This window comes from Peromyscus californicus, unplaced genomic scaffold (genome assembly GCF_007827085.1).
Source record: "Peromyscus californicus insignis strain IS unplaced genomic scaffold, ASM782708v3 Scaffold_6__1_contigs__length_162567912, whole genome shotgun sequence".
Classification (NCBI taxonomy): Eukaryota; Metazoa; Chordata; class Mammalia; order Rodentia; family Cricetidae; genus Peromyscus; species Peromyscus californicus.
The window spans coordinates 142,480,558-142,508,533 of record NW_026294584.1 but is presented as its reverse complement, the minus strand read 5'-3'; the positions used below and the strand labels follow the sequence as shown (position 1 = coordinate 142,508,533).

Genomic DNA, 27,976 nt, shown 5'->3' with positions numbered 1-27,976 from the left:
TAGTGGTACACTCTGTCAAGATATCTCTTTCATTGCTCTCCCTCCCTGTCTCTCCCCCAACTCGGCCATCTCAAGCAGGGAAAATAACTTTTAAAAACATTTATTTATGTTTAACCAGAAATGAAAATAGCATTTACATGCATCAGTGCTTATTGAGGAATTTGTATATAGAAAAAGTTCAAAATACTTTTAACAATACATAAATGCTTAATAATAGTTCAGATATATAAGACATTGTGCAGCCAAAAAAAAACATTTTTTAAAATAATATTTAATAACATGAAAGAATAGTGATGCTACATCATGTATTTAAAGAATAAATGAGAACTGGAGGGGCACGTCAGCTGGTAGAATGCTAGCATGGTATGCACAGAGCCCTGGGTTCAGTCTCCAGCCCCACATAACCTGGGTGTGCTAGTTCATCCTCTCATCCCAGCACTTGAAGGGTGGAGGCAGGAGAATCAGAAATGTAGAAGACATCTTTAGCTACAAGCAAAGTAAAGTCCATTCTGAAGTACATGGGACCATCCCAAAACAAACAAGTTGGCTCAGCAAGTAAAAGCATTCACTTCCAAGCCTCTATCAACCTGGGTTCAATCCCCCGAATCCCACACGGTAGAAGAGAACTGTCTCCTGTGGATTATTCTCTGACCTCCATATGTGTGCTATCGCATGTGAACTCATACACATACACTCTCACAGACACAGATTAATATGGGGGAAAAAAGAGTCATCAGAAGCTTACGGACAAGCTGCAGCCATATGGAGCAGTAAGCCTGCCCACTTTTCTGAATTATTCGGAAAGCATAAATTTTCCTTTTCTTCTATCTCTTTTCTAAGCATGGTTTCCTAACACTGTGGGCTTTTCCCTAACACTGTGGGCTTTCTTACTCTTTTTCCACCATGTGACTGCTCCTCTGCCACACATCTGACCTTCATGCTGGCTTACATGGAATGGACTTTTCTTTCTCTCCTCCACCTTCAACCTCTGAGCAGCCGCTGGGGCTTACAGCTTGCCTGCCCTGGGAGGGCTTTCTTTTAAACTCTAGTAAAAGTGTCCTAAGTTCACATTTGAATCCACTCTTTTATTAATTTGAATCATTTAATTATTTATATAATAATTATTTATTAATTAATTTGAATCTACTCTTTTATTAATGCAACAAAGAACCCTAAAAGGGGACCCTGATTTTCCTGGTATTGTCTGGTGACCATTAAAGGACCCCCAAATCCAGTAACAGACCAGTTGGTACTGAAATATCTTTGAGGAAAGACAATCACAGAAGCTCAAGAAATTTTTGATACTATGAGCCTGAGATATGGCTCAATGGTTAACAGCACACTTGATGCTCTTTCAAAGGACCAAATTCAATTCCCAGCACCCACATGGCAGTTCACAACCCCCTGTAACTAGTCCCAAGGGAACTCAATGCCTTTTCTGGCTTCCTCAGTCATTGCACAAAAATTGGTGCATTTATATACATACATGCAAAACACCTAAAATATTACAAACTTTTGATAAAATCACAGTGCTCCATTTGTAAGGCCACAGGAATTCACATTTACAATTCTGCTATCTTAACTCTCTGAAGAACACCTCATCAAGCTTCAAATAAAACAGAATCACAAAAATATGAGCACACCATCACCAAAGACAAAAAAAAAATTGCCAACTCATGATCACATTGTCCTAGTTACTTTCTACTCAAGTGACAAACACCACAATCAAGGCAACTCATGGAAGGAAGTCTATTTGGGCTTACAGTTCCAAAGGGTCAGAGTCCATGATGGTTGAGCTAAGACATGGTGGCCAGAGCAGGGAGCTGCAGGCTCATATCTTGAACCACAAGCACAAAGCTCAGAAGGCCCCTCCCAGTCACAGACTTCCTCCAATAAGGCCACACCTCCTCAACCTACCCAAGCAGTGCCACCAGCTGGGGACCAAGCATCAGATGCCAAGACTATAGTGGACATCTCATTTAAACTACCACATACACAAATACCTGAAGTCTAAGAGGCAAGATGAAGCCAAGCCCCAGCATTCTGAGAAAACTGAGAGCCCTGTTCCTGGGTCTGCTGCTGCTGCAAGTCTAACAGTTTGGGACTCAGCAGATGTTTCATTTAAAGAGAACCCTTGACCTCCAAACTCAGGTCCTGGCACAGTGTTCTGAATCTGGAGTGATACCTACCAGAGTTGGTCGTGCTGTCATTGTTCCTTCGGATTTCAGACTTGTGATGTAGTTCTTGCTTTTCATTTTGGAAAATACTGAGTTGGTTAATTAAGTTACTTATTTCAAATTCATCTCATAATTGTGTGTTAATAAAGAACACATACAGGGCACAGAGATGATGGCTCGGTGGGTAAGAGCACCATCTGCTCTTATAGAGGACTGGAGTCGATTCTCAGCACCCACATGTGGCTCACAAGCATTTACAATTTCAATTCCAAGCTCTGCAATGCCCTCTTCTGGCTTCTGCAGGCACTGCACACATGTGGTGCAGAGACACCCATGCAGGTAAAACAGTCATAAACACACATTTTTTTTCAAAGTAAAAATAAGCCAGGTGGTGGTGGCATACGTCTTTAATCCCAGCACTCAGGAGGCAGAGGTAGGCAGATCTCTGAATTCAAGGCCAGCCTGGTCTATAGAGTGAGTTCCAGGACAGTCAGAGCTACACAGAGAAACCCTGTCTGGAAAAACAAACAAAAGAGTAAAAAGTAAAAATAAATACATACATTTAAAAAATAAGAAAAAACTACAAGAGACATGTATATAATTTTATATACCTTGGCCACATGTGAATATATGTGTATATATACACAGTCATAGAGCCAGAATATATGTATACTACACATACATCTTGGTGTGAATGCATACATAGACACATATATGAATGCAGACAAAAAGGAAGGAGATCCATCAAAAAAGTAACATCCAAATGGTGTAGTAGATAGTTCTTGTGTCCTTCCAAGGACTTTGGGCTACATTCCAGTCGAGATGAAACATGTTACATCTGCCATTTAAAGCAGTATCTAGCAGTTCTGAGGACTGATTTCAGGGCTTTGTCCACGCTAGATAAACATTCCCTCACTGAGCTACATCCCTAGTCAACTTGTCCTATTATTTTAACAGTCTCCTCTGATGTTGAATCCTCCTCCGATTAAACCCCATCTGGGCATCTTCTTAGTAGGCCAGGTTGTTTGCTTGGTTGTTGTTTTAGTTTCATTTTTATTAACATATATTAATATGCTAATAACAAAACAGTAGGTTTCACTTGGACATTTTCATTCATGTATACAACATACTTTTGACTACATTCACCCCCATGAACCCTCTCTCTCCTACTGATCATCTTCCTCTTTTCAACCAGTGCTCCTCCTTCTTTCCCTTGGTCAATCAATGAGCTCAATTAGGGTTATTACAGGAGCAGGACAACTCACCAATAGCTATACCACTAGAGCAAGGGTCCCACTAACTGCCCACAGATCCTCAGGGAAAGGCAGTGCCTTTTGAGACCCTCTCCCCTAGCAACCCTTAACTGCCTATATGTCCTCAGGGACTGGCAGGGCCTCATCAGCTGCTCCCTGCTCCATGACAGAATGTTGGTGGGCTAAATCTTATGCAGGTTTTGTACAGGTAATCAGAGCTGCTGGAAGTCAGAGAGGACACCAGCCGCGTCAGGCCTGGAAGACAGTACTCTCCATCACTCCACCCCTTCCTCTGGCTCTTACATTCTTTCCGGCCCCTCTTCCGCAAAGTTCCCTGAGCCTTGGAGGGGGTGATACAAATGCCCCATTTAGGGCTGAGCATCCCAAAGAGTCTCTGATTCTTGACCAGGTATGTGTGAGCCTCTTCACTAACTGCTGCCCAGAGCAAAGAGATGCTTCTCTGACAAAAGCAAACAGCAGCACTGATCTATGGACATGAACACAAACACATGAAAAGCATTTGATGGGCACATCATATTCAAACATCAGAAGTAACTCCCCCAATTCATGTCTATGACCTTCTCTGCCTTGGACTTTTGATGACGTTTGTAGTATATTGTAGTGATTTCCTTTCTGTGGAGTGGGCCTCAAATCCAATCAGAAAGTGGAAGGAAGCCTATAGAATCCTTTTCAAGTTTCAGGTTCCAAAGAATAAAAAAGACTTTAATACTGAAAATAGACAGTCCACTTCAAAAGAGAGAACTTTGAAGTGGGATAAAGGGAAGAACTTTGGCGCAGGATAAATTTCCTATTTCTTTAAATAGCCAAACATGTTGTAGTGCTGTGCTCCGGCCTGCCTTGGATGCCCTTCCTAGCTTTGTGCACTAAGAAACACCTATCATCTTCCAAGACTCAGTTCAAGTACCTCCTTTCCCATCTCTCCTCAAGACATCAGTCTTCTGAAGGGCCTCCTGCCTTAGCACCTCACTCACACTTGGCAATTTGTTCCCAGGGCTGTCTTGCTCCTTGTGACCATGATCTGGCCCCGTGTGGGGAACCACATGAAAATATCACCTGCAAATTATAAGTAACTTTGTTAATGAATACGTATAAGAAACACAGAGATGATTTCCCTAACCTAAAAAGAGAGGAAAGAGGGATTGTCGTAACTGCCTTGCAGGCTTTCACCTGCCTAGACCCAGCCATTCAGGGGAGCTGTAGCTCTCCTGCCATTCTGTCCACCCAACCCATTTTCTGGCTAGGAATCTGACCTTCCTATTGGCTACTGCCTGCTTTACGACATCATTCTCCCTCCAAACCTATCAGCATCTGTTAGAACTTTGGAGTTTCCATGTAGTTGTCCATAAACAAATTTGGATCATCCCACGTGACCAGTGAGTGACCAGACCTCATATTGGACACACATGCTATTCAGCTTCAGCAACCCTGACACACCATATTACTGTATGGATCTATACTGTATGGTTTCTGCTGTTGACAGAATCTGTGTCAGGAGAGACTTGGCTTCAAACACAATGGAACTTGAAACAACAGACTCTTCTGATGTGGCTGTATTCTGAAGGCAGAAATCTGAATCAGAAGCTTTTGGTCCTGATGCCTGACCATGGAAATATCACCCTTCCACCCAAAGACAGGGCGAAGCTTGAGAATACAGTGCAATTCAATATTGCACCCTGTCAGTACTTCCACTCTGGAGTTCAAGTCATCTACATGGCATCCGTTTACTCTGAAGAAAGCAACATTGAACATGCCTTTATCCTCTATAGTAAGTACATCAAGTCCTTCATAGACAAGTCCCCAGGTAGTGGGATGACAAAGCAGTTGTCATTCCTGAGAAGACACAGTAAAGAAATTAAAGAACTTGCTTTTCTCCAGGCAGAAGAACCAGAAACAGTTTGGATACACACACCAAAGAATGTGAAAAATATAAAGAGAAGAAGGAAGAGTTAGAATTTTCCCAGAACACGGCCACCCAGCAAGAGCTGGGCAAAGAGCAAAAGCTGCATCAGTTAGAACAGAAACAGTTCCATGCCTTTGAGGAGATGACCCAGAAGCAGGAGCTGGAAAAAGAGGGACTAAAAATTGTGCAAGAGCTTAGCAAGATAGATCTAGACCCAGAGGGCTGCTGGGGCCTGACTTAGAAAAGCCCTGGATAAGCCTTCACAACCTGGGTGTTATCCACAGGCTTCAGACTGTAACACAGCCATAAGGCGAGCTAGGTTACCAGTGGTAGACAAGTGTTTAAGACCTGGAGTGCTGAGCGACACAGAAATGTTCCCATCATCAGTGGACCACACTGCATGTACCGTACCTTGAAGCTCTGCCAAGTTTCCCCAGTTCACCAATGCTAACCCTGCCCGTGACATAGAAACATGTGGAGCACTCTGTGGGAAACTGACGAGGGATGAGTTCACCATTATACACGTTATCATCCCAGACAGACGCTGGGTCTGATTACTGCAACACGGAGAATGAAGAAGACATTTTCTTCCTCCAAGATGAACTAGGTGTGCTCCTCCTTGGGTGGAGCCACATGCCCCTCGCAGTCTTTCCTTTCAGGGTAGACCTACACATTCACTGTTCTTATCAGATGGCGTTGCCAGGATCACCAGCTACTGTCTGCATACTTCCCGCAGGTTCTAAGCTAACTGACCACAGACTCCAGGAGACTTCTTTCTGTTCTTATAAAGGCTTTCATACAACAAAAACATACCGTTGTCATGTGACTGTTAACAACTAAGTTGTGACTGTCACAGATTAGTGTCAACCTCCTAAGAGCTACAAACCCAAATTTGGTTACTCCAATGCTAGGATTTAAGCTTTCCAGAAAGATTTGGAAACTTCTTTCAAAGAAGAAAAAGGGCAATGGGAGAGAAAGACTGATTTTCCTTTTGTTTGAAACAAATCATTGAATATATTTTTAAGACAAATGTGAAAGGAGAAACCTATCACACTAAGCAACTAACTCAAAAATTAGGTGGACTAGAGAACATCACTCTGCCCTTCTAGATTCAACCCTTACCCATCCTCCTCTACCCGCCAGCTTGCACATTACCCACCTTTGGACTAAAGACTGGCATCTGTTTAGCAATCTGAAAGCCATTTAGGAATATCTGGGTTCTCCCTTGGCTTGTGCCACAGTGACTGGGGCAACTGCTGAAGACAAGTTGGGATGAGCAGTTGGCGGCCCAGTTTGGTCAGCTCACTATTTCTGTGTTTAGGGTGTCACAAGTTGGCTCTGTAACTGAAAGAAGACCCTGCCCCACTAAACAGCAGACTGTGGATTATCCTGTGTTCCTCCCTACACCCTGTCATCATCACTACTATGTCTCTGCTGCTTTAAGAAGGAGTCACTGTACACTGTGATTTGTGCTCATGGTTAAGACCCTGAAACCACTAGCTCCTTTCTATTTAAACTCAGCCCCTTCTGGTAGGATAGCCTGTCTTTGGTGTTCTGGGTTTTTTAGCTTTTGGTGGAAATCCAAATACCAATTAGGACCTCCCCAGTTTCAACAAGTCATGTGATTTCACGTGCTTCCTTTTGATGAGAAGAAGCAGATCTAATTGTCTGGAAATTTGCCTAACACCTAACACAGACAATGGATTAGGAAGCAGCTTGGGATTGGATGCATTATCTGTGAACTGAATGAAAAAAAGAAATAAAAGGAGGACATGACTGCTCCTAAGGGGTTGAGGTTTGTATTATATATACATGGGAGAAAGCAGGTAGAGATGGAGACATCTGGAAGAGTCCCGAGTGAACGTGGCCAGACTGAGCTGGGCCATGTGAGGAGGAGGGAGAGCAAAAAGAAGAGCCTCTGACCAAAAAGGGCGGCCTGGGTTAAGAAACTGGCCAAGAGACACATGCTGCTAAAATTGGCCAGTTATATAGGGGCCAGAGGAGCTAACAGGAGAGAAGCCCAGCCCAGTAATTAGTTGAGCTGGAGAGTTCAGGGTAGTGAGCAGGGTATGGCAGCCAGGAGAATTCCCTAACAGGTAGGGACTGAGGGATGCTGGGAGAACTTGGCCGCCAGTGTCTGCTTTGATATGTTAATAGGCATCTCAGTGAGCCCTCTGTCCCAGGTTGGAGACCTAACAGAAACCAAGTGCACAGAGGAAGTGAAAGCTATGTGCAATTGAGGCGCCCAAGGCAAATACAGGGAGACTGCCAAGCATCCATCTTAGAATGCTTCACCTCTCACACACGGAACTCAGTAAAGGGGATGTTTGCTTAGAGAATAAATGAATGAAAGGAGAGTATGCTGAAGAGACAAGTGCCTGCGTATGGCCACCTTACCAGCAGAAATCCACCCTAGTAGACAGAAAACCTGTTCCTGATAGCAGCTGTTTCTGGGCTTCCAAAGCTCCAGTCATCTTGGTTGAGCCCAGGAAGTTGGTAGTCTTATTTGAAAGCAGGACATGCACCCGACCCATAACTCTGTGACAAGTGAAGAACATGTGAGAACCGGCCCCATGATAAACTGAACTGTAATGACCATCACAGAACACCAGACATATGCAGCAGAGAAAAGAGCTCATGGTGGGGTGGAGCAATCAGGGAGGTCTTCCTGGAAGACACTGATTTTGAGGAAGGAAAGAAAACAGAAAAATCACTACCCACCGGTCTGGAGGCATCCTGGAGTCCCAGACCTGAAGCCTCAGTCAGAGATCCTGAAGCAAAGGGACATGGGTAGGCACCCAGCCCACAATCCCGCTATTGAGTACTGTGCTACCAGGGCAGGAGTGGTACAGAGGACAACTCTATACTGTCCCAGGTTCCACACAACAATGTATTCTGGAACCTTGTGCTACTGTCCTGCCCCCAACCTCACTTCCAACTAGGTCTCTGCCTTTTTAGGATACAGAATAACAAGGTAGAATATTAATAAGACTAAGAACAAGCCTACTCACACCATCTTCCTACAATATCAATGAGCCAGCACCAGGTGGTCGAAGGGATGGGACATGCTAAGCAATCAAATGAGCCACAGAGTCCAAGGAGAAGGTGGCCTTGCCTTCCCAGACTCCCACTCCTCATTGACAGAATCAGCTTGGCTCATGGAACTAGGTGGGACCATTCTCCCATAACAAATAGCACACACAGCATGTTTGCCTGAGGAGAAGGAGCTGAAGAGAGTTGTCTTCCTCAGTGTTCTTTCCTCTCCATCCAGCCATGTGATACAACTTACATGCCTCAGAGGCCAGTTTCTCAGCTCCCAGCATCTACCAGACTCCGCCTCATAATTCTCACCTTCAACTCTTAAACAGCAGTTTACCCATCTAAGCCTCACCCACTGATGTGCACAGATGCTCAGGTACACCCTAGGGTGGCTATCTCCTGTTGTCCCCAGGACACTGCAAACAATATGGTAGACTAAAACAACACGAACTGAGAGTCTCAATAACTCAGTCCATGTCCTTTGCTAAACCCTGAATGCTATACGTACAACAGATACAACAAATTACCACAAGCATGTTGCTTAAAACAAGAATTGTGGTAAAGGGTGCTTATAATACCATCATTCAGGGGGAAAGAGCCATGAGCCTGAGACCAACAAGACCCTATGGCAAAACAATAAGAAGCCAGGTATGGTGGTGCACACCTGTAATCCCAGAAGTTGGGAGGTAGAAGCAGAGGAACCAGAAGTTCAAGGTCACCCTTGACCACACCAAAATTTCAAGGCGAGCCTGGGCTATACAAGACTCTGTTTTAAAAAAACAGTACGGCTGCTGGGCGGTGGTGGCGCACGCCTTTAATCCCAGCACTCGGGAGGCAGAGCCAGGCGGATCTCCGTGAGTTTGAGGCCAGCCTGGGCTACCAAGTGAGTCCCAGGAGAGGCACAAAGCTACACAGAGAAACCCTGTCTCGAAAACCCAAAAAAAAAAAAAAAAAAAAAAAAGTACGGTTGTAAAACCTTGTATTTAATGCCACTGAACTGTCTACTTGGGAATGGTAAAAAAAAAAAAAAAATGGCCAGACATGGTAGTACAGAACTTAAGCCAAGCATTTGGAAGGCAGAGACATAAGGATTTTAAGTCTGAGGCCACTCTGGGATACATGGTGAGATCTCACTTCCAAAACATAAAAATAGTAATAATGGTTACACAGCAAGTTTTGTTATGAAAATTTTGCATAAAATAAAAATGCATTTTGACATTTTGGTTCTGAGCCTAGTCTTTAACAGCTGAAACACCTCTCCAACACAAAAATGCATTTTCTGTACCAGCAGTAAACAGAAAATCTTTGAAGACATTTAAAGTAGCAGCAAAACAATGAAGGGGATGCTAAATCCAACAAAGGGGATGCTAAATCCAACAAAGGGGATGCTAAACCTTACGAAGGGAATGCTAAATCTAACGAAGGAGTGCGAGCTCACTGCTGCACTCTTCAGAACCCCTAAACGGTAGAGTAGCCAAGGGGTCCAGCAACAGGAGCACTTAAAAATGTGATACGTAAGCACAGTGAAATGGTATTCAGCTATACAGGAAGATGGCTAGAGCTGAAGATTATGCTAAGCAAAATAAGCCAGACTTGAACAAATACTACATTTTCTCTCGTGTGTGGAATCTAAATGTATACATGTGTGTATATAGAAGATGAGAGCAGAAAGGGAAACCATTTGGGAAAAGGAAGAGGGCAAAGAGAACAGGGAGAGAGGTGGGAGAGAGCAGTACGCATAAGAACAAAGGACAGTGACATCTACATATGAAAGGCCATACTGAAACCCATTACTCTGTATGCTGACTGAAGAAAGACTTCCACCTGGAGAACACAAGCACTCGGTGTCACATCACCAGGAGGCGGAACAGGCCGGCTCTCCCACCTGACAACTGTCTCTTTGCCTTTCCCATCATTCTTCTTCTTTCAAGGCTTTCTTCATCATCTTCAGCACCTTGCATTTTTTGTTTTCATTCTGGGGAAATTCGTTCCACCTTTTCTAGCCTCCATCTCTGTTTCATTGACGAATCCTTTTCCTTCGTTTTTAATGGTCTCTCTCTCGTCTGTGCTGTCATTCTTCAAAAACACAAAATCACAATTTTAAGGGAAGACATTTAAAAAACGTCATTCTCTATGTGAGATATCTAGAAGATAAAATCCTAGAGAGAAACAGGGTTGAGCAAGGAAAATAGAGACCTGTTGTTTAAATGCCTAGAGACTTCCTGTTTGAGAAGAAACAGGAGAATCCCAGAGCTCTTGGCCAGCCAATCAGTGAATGCTGAGTTCAGGGAGACACTGTCTCAAAAGGTGGATGAACTGAAAGAACCAGGTGTCACACCTTTAATCCCGGCACTCACGACACAGAGGCAAGTTGAGTTCTCTGTGAGTTCAAGGCCAGCCTGGTCTACACAGTGAACTCCAGGGCAGCCAGGACTTCGTAGAGAAACACTGTCTTGAAGAAAAAAGGGAAAAAAAAAAAAAAAAAGTGGATGGACTGATGAGAGGGGGCTCATCCACTAAAAGCACTTTTTGGTGCAAACCTGATGTCCGGAGTTCAATCTCCAAATCCATGACAAGGTGGAAGGTGAGAACTGACTCCACAAAGTAGTCTTCTGACCTCCACTCATGTGCTGTGGGACATACATACTGAAACACACACACACACACACACACACACCACATTACATACATATATACATACATACTTAAAAAATTTTAAGGGGGAAAGGGATGGAGGAAAACAACTACACACATATGGATACATCCTTACCCAATGGGAATACCATTTAAATGAGCCAGGGAAGGAAGGGGTGAAGAGGAGGAGGAATGGGAAGAAAACATCTGAAGAGTACACAGTGAGCTTAGGCTAGCTATTCTTCTAGAGGACCTGCGTTCAATTCCCAGCCCTTACATGATAGCTCACAACCATCTAACACCAGCCTGGGAAATCTGGTGCCCTCTTCTGGCCTCCACAGGCACTGCACACACACAGCCCACAGACATACATACAGGCAAAACACTCACACGTGTAAAATAAAGAGGTAAAAAAATAAGTTCAAAAATTTTTAAAGAAAAAAAAGTGACATACACAATCAGGAAAAAGTCCAGAAGCACATGGCCCTGCCCTGGGATTCAAGACCTCAGTGCCTGTGTGTCAGCCTCTCATCCACTGCCATGTCACACAGAGGGGGGGCCCTCTCACTGGAGATCTGTCCTCAAGTCCCTGCATGTTACCTTCCTGTTACCACAGTCCTCTGCCCACCTCCGTCCCCACACATATCACATTGCAGGGATGACCATCGCTTACTCACCTGACACGGGGGGCCCAGGGCCCAGGTGCACAAAGAACAGTTCCTCTTTCCTAACCATCAAGTCACCCTATTTACAGGGCTCACAGACAAGAAACGGAGGCTTGCAAACGAGGCGACCTGCCCCAATTTACACAGTTGTACCTGGACAACCCAACTCTTTTCTTATTGCTAACCACATGTCCCGTCCACTGTATTAAAAGTTAACCTGTTTAAGCAGTGTGAAGGCAAATGTTGATGCTGCATCAACTCAAAGGTGTTAGGAAAAGACACAAGCTCACTACTGCAGAACTTACCTCCTCTATCACTATTTGCTGTGCCAGATAATACCCAAAGACCTACCAGAGTCTCTTACCAGAGAGATAACTGCCATGTGCAAGCCAGTGCTATACAAGAACCTTCACTACCGGAGAAGTAGCTACTCCCCTTCCATATTCTACAAAAGTGTCTCTAGTCACCCAAGAAGTCTTAGATTTTGGTTATAAACTCATAAAACTGTAAACTGCTGGAAAGAATGGGTTAGGTTCCATCAGGAAGGACTACAACGAATTATCTAACAGTGATACTTAAACCAAAATAATTAAGTTTTATTATTATTATTATTTTATCACACTAATTTGGGAGGGACAACAGGGCACACGTGTGGGTGTCAGAAGACAGTGTGTCGGAGTCCGTTCACTCAACGTTGTGGGTGTCAGGAATCAAACCCAGGTCCGCAGTCCAGGCACTCCCACCCACTGAGCTATCTCGCAGACCCCGTAATAACCGCCTCCTGCCTACTTAAATGGCATCACCGAACAACATCATGCCGAGCACACAGAGACACAAAGGGCGTTACATTGGAATGAAAATTCACAAAGCCAATAGACAGCCATCCGGTAGCACTTACCAGGCGCTATGTGTAACTGTGGTACTACAGTGCTGGGCAGAGTCAGGACCTCGCCAGGCAGACCTTCCGATCAAGCCAGCGCTGTTTCAGGAACGACAACTCCACCAGGTATCACTAAGGAGCGGCGGTTGCGATGAAAAAATTCCTTCCTGTCCACCTTTGGTAAAAAGGGAAAGGGGACTTATTTTTTTTTTCCTCGTGAGCTGAAACCATTTCGTGCTCCACCACTAACAAAAAAGGCTGGTTAGTATGGTGGGAGGAAGTGCTTTCACACACACACCTACCCCCACTTACAAGGTCTCCTGCTCACGGAATTTTGGAAAGCAACTCATCCGGCGGGCCTGCCGGGCTGCGGGGCGGACAAAGCTGTGTCCCGCAATTTGTGCCCCCGGGCCTTCGCTCCCTCGGCCTCTAGTCCCCACATCGCTTAGGTGCCCACGCCACGGGTGCCTGGGGTCCCATCGCAGGGGGACGGCCCTTGCCTCTTCACATCTGGCTGCCTGGCTCCGGCTCCAGATACGACGCTGCGGGGCTGGGTGAACGGGGCGGGCCGGCAGGCCGGCAGGCAGGCCCAGACTTGGGAGTCCTGAGGATGGAGAAGGATCTGGAAAAATCGGCTCGACTCCGGGGGGTGGGGGTGGGGAGGAGGACGTGGGGAAGGGTTTGATCACTGAAATCCGAGAGGTCCCGGAGCGGGAGAGGAGGCCGCCCCCAGGAAACATCCACCAGAAAAACAAATCTTACCACCAAAAAAAAAAAAAACAACCACCACCACCCTCGGGTGCCCTCGGCCCAAGAGCCCCAACCCGTTTAACCGCTTCTCTAGAAAGTTCTCCGCTCCCGCCCCTTCGCAACCCGCTCGTGCCGCTCCTCCTGGCCCCGCCCCCGGGGCGAGTGGGGCCAATCACGGGCCGGGCCGCGCCGCTCCCGCCCCTCGGCGTCTCCCCCGACTCGGCCGCCGGCGGCGAGCGCGCGGAGAGCCCGGTGCGCGAGCCTGGAGCGAGGACCGCCGTGGGCAGCAGCGCCGCCTCCTGCCGCACGCCATCCGCACCACCGCTCGCCCCGGTCGGCGGCCAGCGCGCCCGGCTCGCGCTCGCCCCACTCCCGCAGCCAACGGTGCGCCTAGCGGCCATGACCGCCGAGGAGATGAAGGCGGCCGAAAACGGGGCGCAGTCGGCGCCCCTGCCTCTCGAAGGAGTGGACATCAGCCCCAAGCAGGACGAGGGCGTGCTCAAGGTGAGGGGGCCGCGGAGCCCCCCGCTGCAGGCTCGTGGGCCTCGAGGGGGTGCCGCGGCCGGAGGATCGGGGAATTTGCCTTCCCGGTGCGGGCTGCGGCGCTGAAGATGGCCCGGTGGCTGCACGCTCCGGAGGGTGCGGCCCCCGGTCGGGAAGGAGCCCCCACTGCAACGCCAACTTGATCCGGCTGCACTGTGCGGCTGAGAGGGGCGGGGCGGAGCGCGAGAGCCGCAGCCGGGGGCCCGGGCGGGGTGCACGAGGCTGGGGCGCGCCTCGGGGCTCGGGCCTTGCCTCCCGGGGACCCCCTCGTCCGCAGCGTTCGCGGGCCACCTGGGCGAAGGTGCGTCAGGGCTCGCCCACTTGAAAGTTAAACATTAGCTAGGACCTGAAACGGCTCCCTGGAGCCGTTTCCTGGCCCAGAGCCCTTTGTGCCTCCCCGCGCCCCCTTCTGCAATCGCCGAGACCCAGCGAGGTCACGGGCTCGGCCATGCTGTGCCCCCTTTCTCGGCCCGGGGAGAGCAGGAGCGGTGCATGCCGGGACCTGTAGTTCCTCTCCCGCCCCTCCTGAGCCTTCTTGAGTTAGGGGTTTGGTGTGCTGGCCGTGGGGGAGGCGGTTTGCCCTGAGGCCAGCGGCTCACTAATCGCCCGACGGCAAATAGCCCGGGGAGCGAGGGGGAGGGCGCCCTGACCCGGGTCGGGACAATGGGCGCCGGTTTAGAGCAGGTTCTGCCAGCAGTCCAGGACGGTGAAATCCTAACCCGCATTGCATGCGCTCCCTGTATCCATTGTTTCTCCTCCAGGCGTCCCATTGCTCAGCTCCTAGTGTGTGTGGCCTGTGCTAAGCAGAGACCTCAGGGAGCCTTGTTGGTCTAGAAATGCTCCTGGCTTTTACACCAGCTCTAGCTGCTCCCGTGTGAACATGTGGCCCTTATTTCTTTTTCTGCAAGGTTCTGATTCCTAGAAGGGTCAGTTCCTCTTTCATCCGCCACTCCTTTGAGGCCCCTGTACATTCTTATCAGGGAAGCCTTCCTTTAGAGTTCTACGTCCACCTAGTGGCACGCCCACGAGGTTCACCATATATAAACATGTTAAACAGAAGCAGATGCCTATACGTTCATGGGAGGTACTCTGGTCCTGAAATAAGGGGCCCCTGAGCTTGACGGTCTGGTAATTTTGTTTCCTAACTCTAATTTCCCAGGGCCTGATGCAGAGCCTTTGTGCTTACCTGTAATCTGGGCCCTTCCTTTTACCAGTTTTGAACCAATCTGTTCCCTTCATTTCTCCTATTCCATTCTATTCAAACCAGACCCTGATCTGATGACTCAGTAGTTTTCTATCCACACTTTTATCAGTTTGTTCTTCAAGCACCTCCAGGGGATAGGGATTGTTCACAGTGCTTGACAGACAATTTCAGGGTAGTCTAGCAACTTGTCTAAAACCATAGGCAAAACTTAAACCCAGGTCATTTATCTGAAGTTTTCCAAAACAGGTCTGGACAAACCTAGAGGAAGTTGGGAAGGTTCCTTGAGTCTAAGCCAAACCACTAACATCAGAATCATTTGAAGATTGAGCTCTTGGATGTGCTGATAAAGAGACGGGGCAGTGGGTCCGGCGGAGTCCAGTACATGCCTTTTATGAGTTTACAGGCAGTTGGGGCCCTCTACCCACATCCTTGGATACTCACTTTCTCCCCACTTCCTCCCAGGTCATCAAGAGAGAGGGTACAGGCACAGAGACACCCATGATTGGGGACCGAGTCTTTGTCCACTACACTGGCTGGCTGTTAGATGGCACAAAGTTTGACTCCAGTCTGGATCGCAAGGACAAATTCTCCTTTGACCTGGGAAAAGGTAGGCATGGTTAGTGGGCTGGCAGGATAGGCTCTGAAGTGGATAGCAGCTGTCATAAACAAAAATTCTGTTCTCAGCCAAGCTTGAGCTGGGCACAGTAGTGCTTACCTATGTTCCTAGCTTCCAGAGAAGTTGAGGCAAGCAAGTCACTTGAGCCTAGGCAGTTCAAGATAGCCTTGCAAAATAGCATAAACTAGTCATCAGAACAACAACAACAACAAAAACCACCAGAACTAAAATCAAGGAGGAATGGTGAAGAATCCCATCTGTTGCCAGCAGTGGTAGCACATGCCTTTATTTAGTCCCAGCACCCAGGAGGCAATAGCAGGTGGATCTCTGAGTTTGAGGACAGCCTGGTCTACAGAGTGAGTTCCAAGACTACACAGAGAAACCCTGTCCAAAACAACAGAAAAGGAATCCGTCCATTATGCGTCTTGTGTTTTCTTCTACTGTTCTGGGACTGGCTGATATCTACCCCAGCTCATCAATTCAGCTCCTTCTTCCCTCTGAGGTGGACAGTCATGCTTCTTGCACTCTGTTGCAGGGCTGAGCCATCTTCTAATGTGCTGAGAATGACGCCACTGCTGCTGCTTGTCTCTGGTCCCATTTCTAGGGATGTGTGGGTCCCCTTGGGTGTATGCAGCAGCTTTCTTTGGGGATGCTGAGCCTAGAGTTAGACCCCTGCTCAGCAGGTCTTGTTTGCCTCTACCCACAGGGGAGGTCATCAAGGCTTGGGATATTGGTGTAGCAACCATGAAAGTGGGGGAAGTGTGCCACATCACCTGCAAGCCAGAATATGCCTACGGTTCAGCAGGCAGCCCTCCAAAGATCCCCCCCAACGCCACACTTGTATTTGAGGTGAGTGCTGGCCACAGAGCACCAGGCAAAGAGCCAGACCTTATCTCACCCCATTGCCTGGCTGCCCTCCAGCCCTTCCTGCCTCTTAGAGACAATGTAGCCAAGCCTGAGGGCCTAGCTTTAGTAGGAGGAGAGGTGGAAAGGTAGCTGGTTCTGCTGCCGTCATAGTGGCCAGTAATAGAAGCTTTGGGTGGGAAGGGGGTCGGGGGCTCCAAAGCTCTTCTAGAATAGGAGTGACTGAGGATTTCTTAACTGAAAGGAGTTGGGGGTCAGGAAGCATCAGGGTTATAAAGGGTAGTGTGGAATATTGGCAACCTGGGCCACAGGAGGGACAGACAGCTTCCTATAGGTCAGGGGCTGAGATACCAGGTCACTTCTGATGCCTGCCAGATTAGGTTTCTCGGGTTCTTGTTAAATGAAGCAGGATGATATCTTGTCTTTCTGAGGCCAAGTGAAGCCCATGTGTCTTGCTGGCCTCTGCCAAAGTGTAGGCCAGAGCAGCCCCCAAGAGCTTGTCAGAAGTGCCACTGTCCAGTTCCTCCTGGGACTGTGCCCCTCTGGCTAGATGTGGTCTACATTAGTCTTAACTCTTCTGAGTGACAGAGAGTTTTTCACTGTTGAGTTGGTGCAGAAAGGCGTTGGTCACCTTATATCTCACCCTACAGGTGGAGCTGTTTGAGTTCAAAGGAGAAGACCTTACAGAAGATGAAGATGGCGGGATCATTCGCAGAATACGGACTCGTGGTGCGGGCTATGCCAGGCCCAATGAAGGTGCTATAGTGGAAGGTAAAAAAATGTAGTCTGGCCGGGCAGTGGTGGCATATGCCTTAAGCCCATTACTCAGGAGGCAGAGGCAGGTGTGTATCTGTGAGTTCGAGATCAACCTGGTCTACAGAGCTAGTTCTAGGATAGCCAAAGCTACACAAAGAAACCCTATCTCAAAAAACAAAAAGAAGGGGTGGGGGGGGTGGGGGAGTGTATTCTGGTGTAAGAAGAAAAATCTAGAGTTGTGTATGATTTCTAGCTCAGAGACAAAAGACTTTGGGTGGTTTGGACCAAGTCATTTCCTTTCTATAAGTCTTTTGTCTTATCCATAAAGTAAGGAGTTAGACCACACTGTCTTAGCATCTCTGCAGGTCTGAGATACAATGGTTATCTTGGGTATAAGCAGTAATTGGGAGATGTGGGGGGGCTGGTGGCAACTTCCTCAATGCTCTGCCTTCTCACACCTGGAGCACTGCCTCTCTTTGCTGCCAGTGGCACTGGAAGGCTACTATAAAGACCAGCTCTTTGACCAGCGGGAGCTCTGCTTTGAAGTCGGCGAAGGGGAAAGCCTAGATCTGCCCTGTGGGCTGGAGACGGCCATTCAGCGCATGGAGAAAGGAGAACATTCCATTGTATACCTCAAACCTAGGTGAGATACAGCACTTGGCAGAGCAGAGAGACATAACTGAATGTCCACAGTGAGCTGTGATCTCCTGCTACTCTAAGGGGATACCTGTCACCACCCTGAACCCTTCATTGGATCTGAAAGTGTGGCCCACTCTTGTCCACATTTACTTGCATTCAAGCCTCGTCTGAATCCCTACCTTCCAACATCAAGGTTTTCATTTATCTGCCATTAGTTTATTCAATCATTAACGTTTGTTGAAACATCTACTGTGTGCCACACATACTGAAGCTCTTAGGGCTTCAGAATGGTTCTTGCTTCGTGTCTCTGAGTTAGTCATCTCAGTGGTGTATGGTTAAAAGAGTTAGGAGCAAGTGGTAGTGAGTCTATGGAACTGCCTAAATGTGTAATGAAGAAATTAGGGAAATGTTGGCCAGACAGAAACTATTTGAACCAGGTCTCAGGATGGAAAGGTACTTTCCAGGAAACAAACAGGAAGCCTTTCAGCCCAGAGCGGACTAAGGGCTGTGAGGTGACCCAGGCGTTTTCACCCCTACAGCTATGCCTTTGGCAGTGTTGGGAAGGAAAAGTTCCAGATCCCACCACATGCACACCTGAGATATGAAGTACATCTGAAGAGTTTGGAGAAGGTGAGTCTGCCTGAAGCATGCGTTCTCTCTCCTGGAGTCTGGTCCGTGGGTGACTGAGAAAGCTGACCACTGTGTCTGTCCTCTGGGGTGTGACAGGCCAAGGAGTCTTGGGAGATGAACTCTGAGGAGAAGCTGGAACAGAGCAACATAGTGAAAGAGAGGGGCACTGTATACTTCAAGGTGAGCCAAGGACAAGACACCACAGGGGGGGACTGTCCAGATGATACCCTGCCACAGTTATGGATACCTCTTGCGATTGTCACTATTATATCTTAGTCCGTTGATCTGGGATGGGAAGGAGTGGGAATCTGGTGTCCAGGAGTCACTTGTGGCAACTAGGTAAGGCAACCTGGGCTGCTGAACCTGCCGTGGGTGCCTCAGCTTCCCTCCCATTCTAGGAAGGCAAGTACAAGCAAGCTTTACTGCAGTACAAGAAGATTGTATCCTGGCTAGAATACGAGTCTAGTTTTTCTGATGAGGAAATGCAAAAGGTCCATGCGCTTCGACTGGCCTCACACCTCAATCTCGCCATGTGTCACCTGAAACTGCAGGCCTTCTCAGCTGCCATTGAAAGCTGTAACAAGGTGAGATCCCTTCAGAGAATGTGGAAGCAGCATTTACAGGCAGGGCTGGTGCACCTACAGGCAGGGCTGGTGCACCACCAGCCAGTCTGAGATTGGCCCGCAGTCACTGGGTGGCGTTAGTGGGATATGTGGTTGGGAATTCTGAGTTACAGACCCATAGAGGCCTAGTATGGATGTAGCAGGTGCTTTAATGGTGGGAGACAATGGATACAGTGAGCAAGCCCTGGGCTGGGGAAAACTAAAGGGAGTCGGGTTGTTTGGTGATTATCTGTATCTGGAAAGGTGAGATTGTGTTCTTCCTGCATCCGAAGACCTGTATTTCCTTTCCTCTCTTGAATTAAATTAATTTTTTTCTGAGCCATGACCCTTCCCATTTAATGCCTCAGTCTATTTTTTTTTTTTCCTAACTTGACAACTGCCATTTTCACTGAGCTTCATCTTCCTGAGGGGTCCCTTGGGAATCCCGCTGGTGCTGCCGAGTCTGATGTTTCTGCTGCTTCCTTTCTGTGCTTTTAGGCCCTGGAGTTGGACAGCAACAATGAGAAGGGCCTGTTCCGCCGGGGAGAGGCGCACCTGGCCGTGAATGACTTTGACTTGGCACGAGCTGACTTCCAAAAGGTCCTGCAGCTCTATCCCAGCAACAAAGCCGCCAAGGCCCAGCTGGCTGTGTGCCAACAGCGGACCCGCAGGCAGCTTGCCCGGGAGAAGAAGCTCTATGCCAACATGTTTGAGAGGTTGGCTGAGGAGGAGCACAAGGTGAGAGTTGGGGTGTGTCGTAACTACTTTGCTGTGAAGAAACAACCAGGAGCAAGGCAACTCACCGGTTTGTAGAGGATGTACAGTTCCAGAGGGTCAGAGTTCATGGCAGGCAACGAACAAGCACATGGCAGAGTTAGCCTGGAATGGTCTGGGCTCTCGAAACCAGTGAGCCCTTCTGCAAACACACCTCCTTCAACAAGGCCACACCTCCTAAGCCTTCGCATCAAGTTCCACAAACCAGGGACCTATGGGGGCCATTCTCCTTCAAACCGCCACATGGTAGGAGTGGCTACAATGGAGAGAAAGGGGGTTTCTTAGCTCCTTCGGCACGTAAGGTGTGGGCTCTGCCTGTGGTTGCCTTTGGGAGTTAGTTGTAGAAGCCAGATGTTATTCTCTGTCCAGGAAAGAAATGTAAGTCCTCAGTTTTGACCCCACTGGTGAGGCTAGGCCAACAGCATGGGAAGTACACTCTCACGCCAGGGCCTGGAACTCTTAGCTGTCTGCCTGCCTCTGCCCTGTGAGTCCTAGGTTTAAAGGGTGTATGTACTTCCACACTTGGAGCCTAGGAGGGTAGGTATGTAGTTAGCGTTCTGCCTCCACAGAAGCACATGATCCTGCCAGTTCAACCTCACCCCACTGTGCTCTGTGTGCACCTGTCTGTGGTTTTCCCCTGTACCACTAATTAATTAGTGACTGGAAGCTTAGTTTACATTACTGTTTAAAAGAACTTTCACATTGACTCTCATTTTCTCTCCCTGCTGTGTAGTACTCCACTGCACATACATAGCACGTCTTACTTTTCGTTGCTTCAGTGTCTCTAACACCGTCAAAAAGAAACAGATTATGCCGGTCAGTGATGGCGCACACTTTAATCCCAGCACTCGGGAGGCAGAGCCAGGTGGATCTCTGTGACTTGGGGGCCAGCCTGGTCTACAGAGTGAGATCCAGGACAGGCTCCAAAACTACACAGAGAAACCCTGTCTCGAAATAAACAAAAACAAAAAACAGATTACAAAACATACTTTCTAGTAGCCACAGTTAAAAGGTGAAACTAAATAGTGAATTTAATGTATTGCTCAATATATTTTTAATTATTTCGGGGGGTAGCATATAAAGAAATGGGTTTAAAAGTGATAGCCTTGCTCAGGGCTATGCTAATCTCTGTCATTACAATTCTAGTAGACATGCCAACTGAAGCAAACATGGCATTGACATTGAAGATGTTCTTGTTTAGATGGTCTGGGACATAGCACAGTGTGCTTGCCAAGCATGCTCAGGGCCCTGAGTTTAATCCCAGCAGCACAAAGTAAAAATACTTGAAAACATCAGAAATCTGTGACATTCAGCAGTAGTGTGTTGAGTAGCCTTGTCAGTTGAGAATGTGCGTGCGCGCACGCGCTTGGAGGACAGTTCCAGGATTGCTGTGCCTGTGCCTTTCTGTCAGGAATTGAGCCTCTTCCTCATCTTACAGGCCAAGGCCGAGGTGGCTGCAGGACACCATCCCACTGACACTGAGATGAAGGGTGAGCCGAACAATGTGCCGGGGAACCAGTCTCAGGTGGAGACAGAAGCTTAGCCTGCCTCTCCACCTGCCCGCCCCTGCAGCTGCCTGCCCCCCTGCTCCCTTCCCTGCTCCACCCTGTTAGTTTTGTAAAAACTGAAGAATTTTGAGTGAATTAGACCTTTATTTTTCTATCTGTTTGGATGATGGCTTTGGGGGGAAAGGAGAGAAGAGCAGGCTGGGGGTGAAATGGGGGGTACTTTTAGATGGTGTCAACCCTCTCTCCTTCCCCCATTACACATGAGTGTATATCCTTCCATACGTACACGTCAGAATGTTAATTTATTTCTCCCTCTGTTAGCTCCATTTTTCAAGTGGTAGAAGGGAGTATGTGATAGGAAATGGAGTCTGACAAGGAGCCGGGATGGAGACGACAACTCCTGGGCAGCCATCCTCCTTATCCCTTCCCCTCTGGTTGTTTTCCAAGCCTGCGGTCTCCATGCAGGTGCTAGGGGCATGGGAAAGCCACTGTGTGTCCTCTCTTGCCTTGCTCTCCTGAGATGGTATCCCTGATAATCCTGGTACACGGTGATCACCTCTCCACAGCGCCTTCCAGTGTGTCCCCTGCTTCCAGTTTCCCTCATCCAGGTTGTCCCCGTCCCCGTCCCCTCAGCCTCTTTTAATGCACGCTGAAGGTCCAGGCACACCTCAAGTCCTGTGCTTGAGCAATAAAGTGGAAACAACAAACTGTGGGTGTCAGGCAACCCTTTATGTTGAGCTCTGGGGTAGGGTGTGGTGGGTACGTGTGGTCAGGGCGGAATGAAGAGGGGCACACTCCGGTCCAACTCCAGTGTGCCATGTGATACAGACTATGGCAAGGCAGGAGACGGCCTCTGCACACACCTCCGGAGCTCCAGTGCAGACTAGAGCAGCCCGGCATTAGAATGCTGGGTTTTTTCCCCAATGGGAAGAGGAAAATAGAAATATCCAGAAAACTAGGACCAGGCCTAATGGTTCTGAAGCTGGGTTTGTACTACTGCCTCTACTCTGGCAGACATCTTGGGTATTTACATGATTTCTTTCTCTTTATTTTTTTTTTTGTTGTTTTTTTTTTTTTGTTTTTCGAGACAGGGTTTCTCTGTGTAGCTTTGCGCCTGTCCTGGAACTCACTTGGTAGCCCAGGCTGGCCTCGAACTCACAGAGATCTGCCTGGCTCTGCCTCCCGAGTGCTGGAATTAAAGGCGTGCGCCACCACCGCCCGGCCTTTCTCTTTATTTTTTAGTTTGGGTATTTTACCTGCATGTATGTCTGTCTGTGCACCATGTGCATGCTTGGTGTCCGTGAAGGCCAGAACAGGGCAGTGGGTCCCCTGGAACTGGAGTTAGAATTGTGAGTCACCAGTTGGGTGCTGGGAATCAAACCTGGGTCTCCTGCAAAGGCAGCAAGTGTACTTAACCACTTGTGCCATCTCCGCAGCCCCAGGCCTCAGTTTCTTACGGTGTAAAAGCCCCACTGTTGCTGCCTGTCTAGGGTTTTTATATGCATTAAGATGCTGGTGAAGTACTTGTCAAATCCACCTTCTCTGTCCTACCAGGAACACAGTGTACTCCTTCATACCACATTGAACTTCCTCTTGATCACCTATAGTCAGCGCTCAGCCTGCCCATACTTGGTTGTGTGGGCTCTCTGGCAGTCTACCTACCCACATAACTTGTATAGCTCTTGACATTGTAGAGGATGGATTTCTAGGAAAAAGGGCTCAGTTTTCAACATGTCTGGCATTGTGTCTGCTAGTTCCCTTAGTGGGTGTAAGTCCAGGCTTGGGCTTGAGTTTTAAGTATGGTTCCTTTGGGTATTCTACCTTTGACTCTTGGCCTTTGCTCTCAATGACAATACCAAGCAAGCCCTTGCTAAATTGCTAAGAACTTAACAGTAAGCTTTGACCTGTACCAAGGACTCCCTATGATACAATCTTTGATCCAACTGCCCTAAGAAAGAGGCATGTTGGTGGAAGTATTAAGGCAATGCCACGTAGTTAAAAGGGAGGTTTATTTTGTGGGGTAACTTACAAGTAAAGGGATAGGTTACCGGGTCCGGGAAAGGTGTGGTGCGGTCCAGGGGTGTTTTCTGGAGAACTCTGCTTGGTCTACCTCCAGCATCCAGGATCCAGGAACCAAGAGAGCTGGTTTATCTGGATCTCAAGTCTTAATGGCTCCTCTCTTGGCCCCGCCTCGTAGGCGTGACAGTTACCAGAAGCCTCAGTGGGGGTAGTACTTCCAGGTCAAAGCTGGAACAGCTACCCACTACAGAGGCATGGCCCATTTTACAGATGAGGAAACTCAACCAAGGCTTGGGGAACAGCTCAGTTACTAGACTGCTTACTGCAAAAGTGAGGACCTGTTGAAAGCTAGGTGCTGGGCCTAGAGACAGCATGGTAGTTAGGAGCACTTGCTCTTATAGAAGCCCCAGCTTTGATTCCCAATCCCCACTCAGGCAGCTTAGAGCTGTCTGTAACTAGTTCAAAGAGGATCCAGTACCCTCTTTGCTCTCCACAAGCACTGCACACGGTGTACGTGTGGAGACTCAGGCACTCAAGCATTTTTATCTTTTAAAGATTTATTTTTATAGCAGGCATGGTGGTGCACAACTTTAATCCCAACAACACTCAGGAGGAGGCAAAGGCAAGGGGAATCCCTGAGTTCATGACCAGCCTGGTCTACATAGTGATTCCAGGGGCACATAGTGAGATAGTCTTTGAAAACTAAGTATGTATGTGTGGATTTATGTATCCATGTGTACAATACCCATGGATGGCAGAAGAGGGTATCAAATCTCCTGGAACTAGAGGTAGTTGTGAGCCCTCACTATGTGGGTGCCAGGAACTGAACCCAGGGCCTCTCAGAGCAGCAAGTGCTCCCAGCCTCCAGCTCCAGGGGACTCAGTGCCCTCATCTGGCTTACACTGTCACCTGTACACACACATGGCATACACTGACGGACAAAACACATAAGACCTAGCAGGCATGAAGCACTGGGTTGGATTCCTAACACCACATGAACCTTGAATGATGGCACACATTTGTAATCCTAGCACTTGGAAGGTATAGGCAGAGGGATTAGGAGTTCAAGGTTATCTTCAGCCACTTTGGTTCAGGACCAGCCTGAGCTATGTGAGACCCTGTCTCCAAAAAAGAAGTTTGCAAAAATCAAACAAATTTGTTCTTGAAGATGAGTTCACTGAACTAGGGCAAACTACTTTGAGGTCATGTGATTCAGAGTAAGTCTTGAGCTTCTACAATGCATGGATAAAAAGCATCCCAAATTCTGTTCTTGTCTGAAAGCTCCTTGAGATTCCAAGAATTTAAAATTTGACTGTACCTTTATAGAGCAGTGGTGATGGAAAAGTCCTAGTTTATTGTAACATTAAAACTGTCTAGTGAAGATGTTTTGATAACGTGATTAAGTTGTGTGTGTCCGTCCCGTGTCGTGTCGTCGTCCGTCCGTCCCCCCGTCCGTCCCCACCCCCACCCCCCGAGCTGAGGACCCAACCCAGGGCCTTGCGCTTGCTAGGCAAGTGCTCTACCAATGAGCTAAATCCCCAACCCCGAGATTAAGTCTTTATGGGTAAAAAAATCCTGCTATGTACTGAACTCTGTTGGGTCATTGCTCTTGTCTTCTGGATACTTGGGCCTTGCTTACCCACACTTCAGCATTTATGCAAGGGACATGCTCAGATTAGAAAGTCCAGCAGCAACTGGTGTTCTGGGCTATTAACTGGTAGTTCTCTGAGAATAAGTTCTGTAAATTACACTGCCTAAGTCTTTCCAGTCTCCAGCCTGTGAAATGTCACTTCCCCTACATATCTTTCCTCTCCATCTGCATGCACATCGTTCACCACTAACCTCTTTAAAAAGGCACTTTTACCCCACCTGCACTATATACTGTTTTGTCCCTCCACTTTGAGAGGCTTCCTGACCCATTCAGGCCGAAGACAAGAGTCCCTGCCATGGTGTCCCACAAGGCCTGATGCTTGGTGGACCTGTGGCACCCCCCTGAGAGCACCTCAAGTTGTGTGTCCAATTTCAATTTCAAGGACAAGAGTATGGCAACAACACTAAGAACTAGGAAAATAAATATTCTTACAAGGAAATGATTGCTGGGAAAGGGATCCAGCTGATTAGCTATGCAGGGCCCAGTCATGGTCCACTGTGATGAGCATGTATTCAAAGGATGTGGGTGTGCAGAGGTTGGGCTAGCGATGGTTCAGTGAGCAAATGCTTGCACAAGCATGAAGACCTGCTTTAAGCCCCCCAGCACCCATGTAAAAACTGGACATCATAATGCATACCTGTAACCGTGGAGCGAGGTGGCACAGTTCACTGGCCAGCCAGACGACCTGAAGTAGTAGCTCCAGATTAAGTGAGAAACCATGGAGAAGCAATTGGGAAAGACATTTCAAAATCAACCCCTGGCTTTCAAGTGTGTCCACATCGTCAAGCACACCCACACATACAAGTGCACAGACGCATAACAATACTTAGTCACACCCTGTCTTTTAGGGACTTTCTTTCCTTTAACTTGATTTGGCTCTCTTGAGTGACAGAAGATATGGCATGCAAGTTGTGAGTGACATGATGTGACCTTCATGATGATAACTGTACAAACAGCCGGACACTGCCACTGAAAATTCTAGAAGTCCAAATGATGAGGGAGATTATTGTGGAGTACTGGGTCAGGAGGTGATTTCAAGGAACTGGGTCAGACCAGGGTGTACAGTGGGAGAAGTGGGCTGGTGCTCTTCTATTCTGTCCTGAGAATTTATTAATATGTTTATCTTATAAACAAAGTACAACAAAGCATAAACTACTTATTATATTCTGGCACAAACACTTCAAAGTTGGTTTTGTTTTCTCCTTAAAACCTAATAGGAAGCCGGGCGGTGGTGGCGCACGCCTTTAATCCCAGCACTCGGGAGGCAGAGCCAGGCGGATCTCTGTGAGTTCGAGGCCAGTCTGGTCTACCAAGTGAGTTCCAGGAGAGGCGCAAAGCTACACAGAGAAACCCTGTCTCGAAAAACCAAAAAAAAAAAAAAAAAAAAAAAAAAAAAAAACCTAATAGGAAGTTTAGAGGTTGAACAGGATGGCAAGAGTAGACAGCAGGTGGGTGACCCTGCAGCCCCTCCATGAGTTTGTAGCACCAGGCACACCTGCGTGACCCAGACCTTCTAATGGATCTAGCCACCCCCACAGCTCACCACCCATAGGAGCTGATAACCACTTATCGAGGATTGAACCTGCAGTCCCCAGTACTGATCCAGACTGCTTCCGGTTTGCTTTTTCCCTTTGTATTTTTTTTGTATTTTCAGCTGCCAGATCCACTGAAACCAAACCCATCATTTTCCTCCTAGGGTAGAAAGGTTTCACCCTCAGCCTTTTCCCACCCTCTTCAACATAGAAAGTAGGACCATCTCTCTGGTCCAACATACCCTAAGTGTGTCTTTGTTTCCCTTGAGAAAACTTAAAAAATTGAGACAGCCTCATGTGTTTCTCAGACTGTATGTGAAGATAACTCCGAACTTCTGATCTCCTGCCCCTACCTACTGAGTGCCAGGAAGGTTGTTATTTTGTTGTTTTTGTTTTGTTTTGTTTTGAGACAGGATCACTTGTAACCAAAGCTGGCATAGAACGAGTTCAAGGCTGACTTTGAAATCTTGATCCTCCTGCCTACTCCTCCCACGGGCTGGAATTACAGGCAAGAACTACCACATCTAGCTTAGCATGCCTGTTGTCTTAATGAGATCCCTCAAAAGAATAGCAGGACCTGACTCAACAGGGAAGTATCCAAAAGCAGCCAGTCATGAGAGTGAGGATCCCACACCTAAACTAGAATAAGACCACTTGGAAGAGGCAGCTCTGTGCTGGTGGGGGGGCTACACCATACAGCCAATCCAGAATCCCAGTAGCCTTCACTCTCCTAGCAACTCCAACAGTGACAGAAAAGCTAGCATTTTGGGTCAAACACCTTGGTTTGAGTCTCACGTCTACCACTTTAGCTAAGTTACTCAATCTTGCTGAACATGTTTTCCTCATCTGAAGAAACAAAGTTTACATAGTTGTGTTGATCTTATTAAATACGTGAAGTGTGCTTTGCAGTGGGTGTTTTTCACTGCTGCCTACAAAGTAAACAGCATAAAAAATTGTTTTTCATTATAATCCAGGATATATATGTAAATATAAACAACTGAGACAAAACTTTCACAAAATAATACTAGGTACTACAGGGTCTTTTTCTAGTCATATTTTTAAATTTTTTGTGATGGCTGTCTTGTTGCATGTGATCTGTGCATCACGTGGGTGTCTGAGAAGCCAGAAGAGGGAGTCTGGCTTCCGATTCCCTGAAACTGGAATTACTGATGGGTGCGAGCGCCATATGGGGCTGAGAATCAACCTTGGGTCCTCTGCAAGGGCAGCAAGTGCTCTTAATTGCTGAGCTCTTTCTGGCCTCTTAACTTTTTTAATGTGGGTTGCAGTCCACTACGTTGTGTTGACAACTCCTATTGGGT

The 27,976-nt window shown here is 47.6% G+C and overlaps 1 protein-coding gene and 1 long non-coding RNA gene across 3 annotated transcripts; one reads left to right on the top strand and one right to left on the bottom strand.

The window, feature by feature from the left end:
* Positions 1-84: 84 nt before the first annotated feature.
* Positions 85-13,434, bottom strand: LOC128099425 (uncharacterized). 2 transcript variants are annotated; one of them, XR_008214522.1, is made up of 3 exons: positions 12,872-13,434; positions 12,588-12,744; positions 85-10,466 (listed from the first exon to the last, which is right to left on the bottom strand). It is a non-coding gene; the product is annotated as an uncharacterized LOC128099425 (long non-coding RNA). The 2 variants fall into 2 exon arrangements; XR_008214521.1 differs by having other exon boundaries at positions 12,882-13,434.
* A 167-nt stretch (positions 13,435-13,601) lies between these two features.
* Positions 13,602-22,163, top strand: Fkbp4 (FKBP prolyl isomerase 4). Its single transcript, XM_052721332.1, has 10 exons — positions 13,602-13,823; positions 15,529-15,673; positions 16,389-16,531; positions 17,197-17,317; positions 17,789-17,945; positions 18,481-18,571; positions 18,668-18,751; positions 18,970-19,155; positions 19,672-19,911; positions 21,386-22,163. The coding sequence occupies exons 1-10, from the start codon at positions 13,719-13,721 to the stop codon at positions 21,488-21,490; spliced, it is 1,377 nt and encodes a 458-aa protein (XP_052577292.1). The 5' UTR covers positions 13,602-13,718; the 3' UTR covers positions 21,491-22,163.
* The last annotated feature ends 5,813 nt before the right edge of the window (positions 22,164-27,976 follow it).